The sequence below is a fragment of the Chanodichthys erythropterus genome, chromosome 1 (assembly GCF_024489055.1).
Source record: "Chanodichthys erythropterus isolate Z2021 chromosome 1, ASM2448905v1, whole genome shotgun sequence".
NCBI lineage: Eukaryota > Metazoa > Chordata > Actinopteri > Cypriniformes > Xenocyprididae > Chanodichthys > Chanodichthys erythropterus.
This window is the reverse complement of record NC_090221.1, coordinates 17587114-17599311: the sequence shown is the minus strand read 5'-3', so window position 1 is coordinate 17599311 and position 12198 is coordinate 17587114. Positions and strand designations below refer to the sequence as shown.

Genomic DNA, 12198 nt, shown 5'->3' with positions numbered 1-12198 from the left:
AATTGAGTAAAGACCGTGGGCCCTATAATACACCTGGCGCAATGCGACGCAAGGCGCAGCGCAAGTGTGTTTGCTAGTTTGCGTCCGGCGCCGTTCGCGTTTTCCCGTTCAGTGCCACGTCCTTAAATTAGTAAATGCATTTGCGCCAGTTAGTGCGCCCATGGGCGTGCTGGTCTAAAAAAGAGGTGTGTTCAGGCGCATTGCCGGCGCATTGCTATTTTAAGGAGCTGAAAATAGACTGCGCCATAGACCAACTCAAACCTGGTCTAAAGTCTGAAGTCAATGGCGCAATATTTTTTTGTTAGAGCGCGTTGGTAGAAACTGCGCCTCTGGGCGCGTCGACTTTGCTTATTACACACAGGGATGCGCATCACACAAACATGCCAATATTAAAAACAAAAGGATTACAGTGTAAAAGAATATTATTGTGTAGGCTACATAAATATAAAAATGTAACTTCGTTTACCTTCTAACTAAACGTTTAACTTCGCGCACGAGCAGATCGGTTTCTTCGCTTGAAAAGCGTTCAGCTTTTCCGCCAACAAATTCCACCATGTAAATAGCAATCCGCCATGGCGCGAGCGCATCTCGCTCTTAAAGGGAATGGGGGATGACACTCTGATTGGTTTATTGAACGTTACACCCATTACTCATTAAGAGAATAGGGACAACCCATTTCAAAAATGCGCCCCGGCGCACGGACCGTTTTTCCGTCGTTAAAATAGCAAAAATTAAAATCGTTTCTGCCTCAGCTCGCTACGTCACATCACTACTAGAGCAAGCTCCTGATTGGTTAATGCGGCGTGGAATTTCGCCAAAGTTCAGATTTTTCAACTTGCGCGATTCGCGCGAATCACGCGTTAAGCGCGTCAAACGCCCGAATCGCTCAATTCGTGCGAATCGTGCCGCAGGATGTCAATTCGCGTCTTTGCATTGACTTAACATGTAAATTCCTCGCGCTTACCGCTTCATTCGCGTCCGGTGTGAACGCTAGTCTTTCCTTCTTTTGACCAGAAGTGTTTACATTGAATTAAATGCCATATACCATTTATTGTGTAGCCAAAATACCAAAAAAGGGTCCAAATTTAAGACTTCTTAATATAATAAGTTTTTTATACCATTTAAGATTTTTATGACCTTAAATTTCATAAAACTAAGAACCAGCAGGGACTTTTTTCATTCACACACAAGCTCCTAAATACATTTTACAGTTTGCACACATCTCTGTTTATGCTCGCACTATCAAGCCCTGATACCTCCATAATTTGTTAAAGGCAAATAATCTATAAAAAAGCAGCATATTAGGAGTATTTTTTCCTTTAAGATGTTGCAAACTGGATTTATCAACTGCCTAAGCACCAAATATCTATGTGCTAACTGCTACACCTCAGCTCCAAATCAACATTACACACTTTTAATAGAGTTTTAAAACAGGGAATATATTCACTGAACTTTTTTCTTGGACATCCTGTATTAAAATAACGGTATTAAATATCTCTTTCATCTCTTTAATTGGTAAAATAATAGATACACAGAAATGTCCTCTTCTGCTGTCTGCAATTTTTAGTTTAGCTATGACCCAAGTGAGGAGTGTGGCTGCGATAACAGAGATGATGTCAGCCTTAGATGAGCCAGTCTAAAGCTTAAACATGCTGATACTAGAGGAGCTCAGCAGAGGGTCAGTAAGACTTATAGTAGAATGGTCAATAACCTCATGCCCTATATGTTATGCTATATTTGAAGTCCCTTGATAGTCTTAGTTGCTAAGCTTTCCAACAAGGCTTTCAGTTCTTGCACACATAGGCATGAGGGGAAATGAGCTTTTAACACCACTTTTTAAATATGGAAAGGCTCTACCCTTGAGGCGAAGCGAGGGTTCTTGGTGACAGACAAAGCCTCTGGTTTATTCAGTGGATTAAGCTTATCCACAGGCCAGCCTGAGGAGAGCCCTGCTCATTCAGAAGTGTCCATAATGCCACAGGACGTGTAAATGGATTCAGTGGAAGCATATGTATAAAATGTTTAACATTATTCCGTCATGTTACATACAGCATGGAAATTTTGCATGGTTTAATTTCCCTCATTTTAAAGGCTGTTTCCCTGAAAGTCTTTTGAGACAAGGATATTTGCTTTACTTGTAAAAGAAAAGTGCAGAGGCACTTCTTCTAGCAAACGTTTTGCTTGCCTTTTTTAAAATTATGAACCGTGAAAATATTTTGTAGCTCATTAGATATAGTCTTGATGTTCCTTTTACAAAACGGTTTAACATAATAATTATAACATTATAATATTATAATAATAACTGTATATGAAGTGCTCATTAAGTGTAATTGTAGTTCTAAAACATACACAAATGGCACTCCTTACTTCCTTTTACCAACAGTAGTGGATAAACTAATCCGAAACTTTAAACCTATATAACTTGGGATGGCTTCCTGGATGCAAATTAAGCCTTAAAGGATCAGTTCACTACAGAGTTAAAATTTCCTAATAATTTACTCACCCCCATGTCATCCAAGATGTTTAGGTCTTTCTTTCTTCAGCTGAAAAGAAGTTAAGGTCTTTGAGGAAAACATTCCAGGATTTTTTCCATAGTGGACTTCAACGGCTACCAACAGGTTGAAGGTCCAACAGTTTCAGTGAAGCGTCAAAGGGCTCTACATGATCCTAGCTGAGAAATAAGGGTCTTATCTAGAGAAACAATTGGTCATTTTCTAAAAAAAATAATAATTTACATACTTTTTAACCACAAATGCTCATCTTGCACTGCTCTGAGATGACATAGGTGGAAGTACCACGGTAGGGTGGAAAACTCCATCTCGTTTTCTCCTCCAACTTCAAAATCATCCGACATCATTGTTTTACCTTTTTTTTGTAAAGGGCATTTGACTTAATCTTTGCACGTTCGCTTTGTAAACACTGGATCAGTACTTCCACATATGTCACCATTTCAATGTGATGATCGCAGACCAGTGCAAGACAAGCATTTGTAGTTAAAAAGGTTTTTTTTTTTGTTTTTGTTTTTGTTTTTTTTTAGAAAATGACATCATTTTGCTAGATAGGACCCTTATTTGTCAACTGGGTTCATGTAGTTGGACATTTAAACCATTAGTAGCTGTTGAAGTCCACTTTATGGAGAAAAATTCTGGAATGTTTTCCACAAAAAACATTTTTTTGTGACTGAAGAAAAAAAGACATAAACATCTTGGATGACATGGGACGAGTAAATGATCAGGAAAATTTCATTCTGAAGTGAACTAATCCTTTAACTTAGATTTCTTTTCCTGGAATTCACTGTGGACCAGGCTTACTTTGAGGAAACCATTTCAACTCATAACTCAATTTTTTTGCACTTATTGAACATTTAAGATACTTTAATCTATGTAACTTTTTGTTGTGCGCAGGTGATTTATTATGAGATTGGATTTGTGGTGTGTGCGGCACTGGGCCTGCTGTTCACCGTGCTGCTGCCGCTGGTGGGGCTTCTCTTTTGTTTGTGCCGCTGCTGTGATAACTGTGGAGGAGAGATGCACCAGAGACAGAGGAAGAATGCAGACTGCCTTAGAGGACTGCTGACCACACTGTTACTCACATCCACCTTCATTATCACGTAAGTTTTTTGCGCTTGTCTGAATGTGCATGTGTGCTTGCATGTGTAAACTTCCAAAACTTATTATGATGCCTACATAGGCAGTGTTTCCAGGTATCAAATGCACATAGATGCAAAGGATGTACCCAAAGGTCTGTCTACCAAGATGCCTTCTTTTGAGCAGATTCGAATCCAAGGCATCACATATTCTTGGCGGAATGCTTTCAACAAGCTAAAGAAAAAGAAAAAAAATATTTAAGATGGTAAATGAAATGAGATGTGCTGATTTGTAAATATAATGAATTCAATGCCAACAATATTAATATATATATATTAAGATACAGATGCTTTGATCTCCCGAGATATGGACAGTACACACACTTACAGAAATGTATAAGCTTCCTTCCTTCCTGTCCTTCCTTCACATTTGTCCCTTCTCCCCCACTTCAGTCTCTTCACCCATTCTTCCCTCCACTCACTTAACTCAGGATGATTATATGAATCATCTACCATATCTGCTAGATTATGCTGTACCCATTGTTACTGCAAATATGCATCAGGTTAGTAACAGACTAAAGTCCGTTACTAGTTTTGAGTGGAGCATTGGGGCATGCCAACTGAGATTTTAGATAGTAATCACTTAGATTGTGAAGGCTAATGAAGGGAATTTCCGTTTAGGGCAACAGAATGTTGACTGACCAACCTAAATAGGGTGAGCCTTACCTGTGTTTAATGTAATGAAACTCTAGATAAGTCTACATGGGAAACCATGGCATGACCATACCAAAACTACTATTAGAGAAAGTATTGGTCGGCTTATATCTGAAGTAGTGTCATAGCCTTTGACTAGAAATAATGTTATTTTATTTAGGTGTGCACAGATCAATAGGGACTAAGTAAAATACATTTAGAGAGAGCAAGCATGGGAGCGGCCCTCTAAATAATATAGTCAATAACCTCTGTCTAAATGACCAAGACTGGGGAGTTTGTGACCGTGGGTCAGTGTAGAAATAAACGGCCGGTGTGAGGACCCTATGCGAGACCCCTGTGTCTAGATAAATGATCATATAAATGGTCAATCAAAGACCTCAACATGGATACATTTGAGCTTGCAGTTAATCTCCCTGTCCTAAAATCGACATGTTCCCAAAGATATACTGTAGACAAGTGTACACTTCAGGAAGAAATACAGCAGGATAGCACAATAGCAGAAACTCCAGGATAGCAACGGCAAACTGAATAGAGTGTTTGATGTGCCTCTGCTTTATGGATTCAGCTGGCTGGCTCTTTATTAAAGATTCCATAGCACATGCCTGGCTGCCTGGAGATGGGCATGTCTCCTCATGCAAAAACCTCCTAGGATTTCAACCTTCATGATTCTGATCAAGCCATAAAGGGGGCTACTTTACACACTTCTCTCTTCAGTGCCAATCTTGTTTAAAAGTAAGACAGGCGCCACCCAGTCTCTTGGTATGAAGATCATTCTGAAAATCATTCAAATATTATGTGATCATCCTGAGAGGATTCTTACAGAGAGATTATGGAAATGAGTTTGAAGGATATCCAGGGGTGGAGGTTATGAGTTGGTCACCTTGTTATGAGTAATGTTTTTCTTAGTAACGGTGTGAAACATGGAGTTTTCTTGAACCGTGTTGTCATTTACCCTTTCCAAACTTTGAAATTTTATTGTAATTGTTTGAACTTGGGCCACCTTTTCTGAGCTTTTCTGCTGTTTTCTCTTGAAACATTGGGCATAATGTAGGCTTGATGAATAATTAAAGAAGTGACCCAATTATGACAAGAAAATCCCTCATTAGTGGCATCTCACTTTTAAGGGAAAAACAGCATTTCTTAAGGACACTTTCAACCCAGTCATGAACATAATGGTGTGATGGTCAGGGAAAATAACAGCTTGAGGCATGTATTACTTGTATTTTTGGTTATCTGTTTGTTGATGGCTGCAAGTACTGAAAGATAATTTGATTTCATTTGTGAGACTAATTATTAAATCTGTTTTTTTTTTTGTTGTTGTTCATGTTTCTGAAAGAAGTTTCTCATGCTCACCAACGCTGCATTTATTTAACCAAAATACAGTAAAACAGTAATATTGAGAAATATTATTACACTTTAAAATAACTCTTTTTCTTATTATTATTTGAATATATTTTGAAAATATAATGTATTTCTGTGATGGCAAAGCTGAATTTTCAGCATCATTACCCCAGTCTTTAGTGTAACATGATCCTTCAGAAATCATTCCAATATGCTGCTAAAGAAACATTTCTCGTTATTGTCAATGTTGAAAACATATATTTCATATTTTTTGTCTTACTATGTATAAGTTGCCATGTGCCATTGAGCTAAAAATAGATGCTATTGCCATTATTTACAAATGACCGCTCACATAAATTTGTGTCCTCATTCTGAGGAAGGCTGCCCTTTAAAACAAAATAATACACTTTGACACTTTTGCATGCCATTTTTATTATAGATTTATTTAATTCTGTATGTGCATTGATATTTAAACAGTCCTAATTCAAAGCAATAGTTTAACAGAACATGGATTTAAAATTTTGATTTGACATGGATAAGACATAAGGGTTTACATATTGCTAATATAAATAGGCAAATTCATTCATTAAAATAAATAATATTTAACTGTGGTCCTAAATGTAAAGTCGCACACACATATGTAAAGAGAGGAAAATTTAATTGCTCATAGCTTGTTTTTTGAAGCCTAGGAGAATTTTTCCTCAGATGTTTCTCTTAAATTCCTTAGGGGAATTAAAAATAGACACAAATGAGAATTGTTGATGTAAAGTAAGGGCTCTAAAGCTCAGATAATTGTTCTTTGGAACTATTTGTTGAGAAATATTTGATTTTGACATTGAAATCTCTTGGTTTTAAAGGCACGGTTGGAGACATTGTTTAGGTGTCTTCTGAAACTCTAAAGAAGACATGTATAAGCTTACTGCAGGACAATCTCAGGAAAATCTGAAGCAAAAGTCTCCATTTGCTCTCAGTTTAACATCATTGCTATCTAACTATTTAGATATTAAAATGATTTTTCATTCCTGTGGCACTCTATATGTGAGGGACTCGCTCGGCTGACTGTTTCTTAGCTGCGATTGGATGTAGAGCAGAAACCCGTCTGCTACTCAGGAGTGTTATGCTCAGGGCACTGAGGGTCAACGGGGGCCACTGCTCCTCTGCCAACCCCAGGGCTCAGCTTGCAGAGACGGCCTGTCAAACTCAATACAGTAGACCATGTGAACCCGCATGACATCTATAGTGCAGCTGGGCTATGCATTGCTCACACATTCATTTATTAAATCACCCCCGTTTAAACATACAAAAGCTGCATTTACACAGTATTTGTGCTGTTAACTGTCAGTTTAGTTAGTTTTCAGTTCATCATCCTTGAATTATTATGATGCATGGATAGATCTAGATTCAGTCTTGGTAATTAATCATTGTAGTCACATAGGTGCCACATAAGTGCTTGTGTTTTTACATTTTTGTTTAGCTTGTGTATGAGCAGAGACGGTTAGCATGAGCGTCCAGCTTTCTAGCCTTAATTAGACTCTACAGATTGCAGCAAATGCATTTTCCACAGATCTCACGTCAGTCCTCTATAACGTTTTTCACCCATCTGATTTAGTGAAGTGAATTCATAAATTAGAAAAATGCTAAATAGAAGCATTTTTAGTAGTGGTTTGTATTACCTCACTGTATGTAACACACTACCGTTTGTGGTCAGTAAAACATTTTTTATATTTTTGAAAGAAGAGGCTTATGCTCACAATTTATCTGATCAAAAATACAATAACAACAGTAATATTGTCATAGACGGTTGCAATAAAGGTGAGGAAAGGATCTAGGTGCAGCAGTAGACAGTCCTTTATTAAAACAAAGCACTAGAAACAAAACAAACTTGACTCTAAAACTGGATCAGAACGACGTGACGTTAACTGACAATCAACTGAAAGAAACACAGCTTAAATATACAAGCAAACTAATCAAGAAAATGAGGCATGCCTGATCAACCTAATCAAACAAAGATAAACCAAGGTAACTGAGCAGCACAGGAAACTGATTGAAAACACAGACACAGAACTGAAATACACAGAACCAAAACCAGATTAACTGTTACAAATACTGTGATAAATGATCACTATTTAAAATAACTGTTTTCTATTTGAATATACTTTATTCCTGTGATGGCAAAAAAAAAAAAAAAATCAGTACTCCAGTCTTCAGTGTCACATGATCCTTCAGAAATCATTCTATACTTTTTTTTTATGACAACTTTTAGTGAATTTGCATTCAACCAACAAGCTACATTGAGTTAGAGGAACTTAATTTGTTGCAAAAAAACATTTTTAAGTTGATTTCTCAAAAAAAAGTCGATCCAACTACCAGAGTTGTTGCCCTGGAACTTATTAATCTTATCTATTTCAGTTCAAATCGGGAGCTATCATAGCACATTCTAATATAATTTATTTAATGTATATTAAATGAGCAAGTAAGATATTACTTGTCGATGGCATTAGTGCAGTCATTGCTTATAGAGTCAATGTAGTGTTTACCTTCATGTTTCTACTCTTCAACACAGTGGTAACCACAAAAACATTACAGAAACTCTTTTAAATGTCAAACATAAAAGCATTAAACACTAACAGGTTTTTCCCTTCACTAAAAACAAATAAATTAACATTTTCAACATTTATTCTCCTTATCCAGTCCTATGCAAAGCATGCTGGGAACTAGAAATCCACTGCCTAATTATCAAGACAATTTCATTAAGTTACAACCTAATTTTAAAAAAAGCCAATTAACACAGAAATTTGAGTTTAAATTACAGATGATATGAAGTTGATATAATGATCAACATTATTATGTCAACAGAACTCTACAAAATAATGTTTGCAACTTAAATTAGAATTTTTAACTTGCAATCATGCATTTATTTAAGCTGAGGTAACAGGACATTTCTTGATGCTCAAGAAATATTTCTTATAATTATCAATGTTGGCATTTTTATGAAAACTGTGATGATTCTTTGATGATTAGTAGGTTCAAAAGTGCAGCATTTATCTCTTTTGAACAGTTTAATGCATTCTTGCTGAAAATTTTCTTTAAAAAAATCGCTAAACTTTTGAACAGTATTGTATATAAATATATATATATATATATATAAGTTTTTCAATGTTTGTGAAATTTGGCACCCTAACCTAGGGATGCACTGATCCGATATTCAGATCGGTATCGGCTCCAATACTGCCATTTTTGACCGGTATCGGCCGGAGTGGACCGATCCAAATCCGATACTGTGCGTGTACTATTCTGTTATTGTTAAGCTTCACAAAAGGCACAAAAACATTAAAAAAAGCACCATAAAGTTTCTGTGCACTATATTCCATGTGTTCTGAAGCCATTCCATAGTTTAATTTGAGGTACAGATAAATATTTAAGTCGTTAAATGAAAGTTCACATAAATGCCTCCCTCCGCTGCAGCTGTCAGTCATTCTCCATTCAGCATTCAGACTGCGTGTCACGTTCAGTTACGACAGTTAACACAATAAAACTCTCTCCAAGATGAATCAGTGTTTCTATTATTATACTTCATCAAGATAACGGTAATACAATACACATCAATATATCTTCTCTTTATGCTTTGAACTTTTCAATGCGGAGCACTGTGACTCCATGATGCTTTAAGCGCATCATTCTGCACACGGGATGCGCATAAGCGCTTCGTGCTGCTCTATATGGGAGCCGTTCATATTATAATACTTTTGCGCAATGAACGATTGTTAGTAGCATTTTTTTTTCGTTCTGTCCTATCTTTCATATGTTGCTGCACCATTTTCATTTTTTAATTTTAATGTTAAGACATTTATTCACAAACAACGCATTTTCATATCTATTCACAAACTTATAGGATAAACAAATAGGCCTAAGCTATGCATTTATTTATATTATGAAAAGAAGATAAAGACTGCATCACTTCTAAGTTTTTATCTTGAACATTTTTTGAGGATCGTGAGTGAACGCGATCATCTCTTCATCTTTACTAATTTACAGAAGGAAGTAAATATGAATGAAAATCAAGAATATGTTGAAAGTTGCAGTAGCTTACCGAAATCTTTATCACGTCAGTTCAATCAGTGTTGTAAACAATACCTGAAAAGCCATTTGTGACGTTGACCATAAACTTATAGTCAGCAGCAAGAAAAATAAAACAAACTATTTAAAACAAAACGGATTAGAAACTTAATTATGCAAGCATAAGTATTATAATATATAATAAAATGGACAAACTGGGTGAGTGTAATCAAAGTCCCTTTAAGACAAGTCATTTCACTCGGCGGCCATCTTTGGAACGCCTCTCGGGCATCCTGGGCATCATGAAACATCAAATTCTCCAAAACTGTTCGCCAACCTTACGATTACATTTCATATTTGAAATCACCAATGAAATCTGACAACAGCTGTCTTATAAATGTTTTATCCAAACGCTCGAATCATGACAAAAAACGGTATTTTTTTAGGCTGGATCAAGCTAATGCGCATGCGCAGACCTAAATGCGCGTCTCTTCTGCCATGTTTCAGAGGCGTTTGTCTGACAGTTTCTATAGAAACTGGTGCTTCTAACGGCTGCTGCAGTGATGCGATGACTTTACCAGTCGGCGGTTGGCTCTTATTTAGAAGGCGGGACTTATTCCGCCTTTGAGCGTTACACTTTCTCCCATTCAAAATAATACGAGCGACATGTCTTGTGTTATTCTATAGTCTTTGGTGTAATCAAACGCATCGTTTTCATTTTATTCTGAAGACTGAACTCGCGCTCTGCTGCCACACTGGAGCGCGCTAACCACCAACTGGACAGGGGTGGGAATTACAGTTACAAGCAACATCAGCCTCAGTAATCAGTCAAAATGACGGACAGGCTGCAGATTTTTTCCGTCACTGCTAAAAAAAATTCCATCAATGAAGGAAAATTTTCGGTTAACGCAACCTTTTAGATTATATATTATATACACGCCACACTACCGCCGGTGACACTCCACGACCGCGGTGGCACGGTTGTCATGACGACCGTCACAGCCCTATGTGAGGCATACAGTTTATTAGGTAATTTAGCACTTTTCTTTTTACTTGAAGATCGGATCGGTATCGGCCAATACTGAATCCCAGGTATCGGAATCTGTATCGGAAGCAAAAAAGGCGGATCGGTGCATCCCTACCCTAACCCTTGCTCTTTGAGCAATATAGTATTAGTGATATAGAGCTGCAGTAGATGAAAGAGCAATGAAGATATACTATAACTGCAGACTTTAAGTTATGAGCTGTCAGTATAATATACTGCAAAATCTTAAAATATATTTCTCAAAAATCTGCAAAGTTGAGAGTGTGGGGAACCTGATTTCATGACATCGCAGTTTCTATAGTAACAGCGACTACTCTGATTGGTGGACCTCTCCTCGGGATTTTGACTAGTGTGATACTTAGAATTTGAAATTGGGGAATTGAAAACACAGACTTATTGTGAGGGCCTCGAATAGTTTGTAGTTATGAAAGGGGTCCTTGGTGTTAATACATTTTAGAAACCCTGATTTAAGGTGGCTAGTGCCTGAGGATTGTCTATATCTAGTTACCAAAATGTGTGAATGTGTCTGCGTAAGAGAGAAACCATGGTTACGATGGCAATATGTCCTGATGTGACTCTGCGTTAGGCTCTTTCTGGTGTGTGTGTGTGTGTGTTTTCAGTCATCATATGGTGGTACAGCTCTCCTTGGCACATAGCTGTACAGTTGTCTTTCATCAGTGTATTTGCAGAGTTGTGATTTGTGTTGTAAAGCAGCCTTTAAATAGACGCATCATCAGCTATTACCGTCATCAGTCCACCAAATACAAATGAAAATCCGTCATTGTAGAGAGTTTCTTCTGTCAGTTACTATCATGAGTATTTTAGCTGTAATATTCTGCTCAAAGAAAAACGCCCACCTTTTTTTGGTGGCACAGAATGGAGAGAGAATGCCTTTGTTTGTGTGGTTAATCATGTGTCCTCCTTCTGTCCTACACATGAATGGAAAAGAGAAATGATTGTCTCACACTTCAATTACCCGCCCAATCTGGCCTACTTTCACTGCACACATGAGGCTTGCTGCTTCCATTTCCACAAACATATTCATCTTAAAACTTGTGGAAACCTTTAAAAAAAACATTTAAATTTTTGATGGAATAAAACTAAAATGTAATATATTTATAATATATACCATTCTATCATTGCATTATTGGCACATAGAAGTGTGTAAATTAATCAAAAATTAATGAACAAATCAAACCAATCATTGCATTTTAGCGTCTTCACTGTCGTCGGGTGCACCTGAAGATGCTTTTCAACCACTAAAGAGGTTCCCATGTATTCTGGACATACACTTGTTGCCTGTTTATCCAGTGCAATTAATCCATTTCCAGATGTTTAATTGAAATTATAGTTTTGTAAAGAAATGTATATGTAAGCACGAAACTACCGTTAACAAATAACGAATGTGTCCAAACTTTTGATTGTTAGTGCATGTGTTTTATTTAGCAGTCATGGT

General features: G+C 37.0%; 1 protein-coding gene across 4 annotated transcripts in view; it reads left to right on the top strand.

The window, feature by feature from the left end:
• prom1a (prominin 1a) overlaps nt 1–12198 on the top strand; it is an 87220-nt gene that overhangs the window by 44317 nt on the left and 30705 nt on the right. For all 4 annotated transcript variants that reach the window (XM_067388866.1, XM_067388865.1, XM_067388868.1 and 1 more), the window contains one exon: nt 3405–3610. In XM_067388866.1, coding sequence (XP_067244967.1) covers nt 3405–3610 — 206 coding nt within the window. The remainder of the gene's footprint in view (nt 1–3404; nt 3611–12198) is intronic.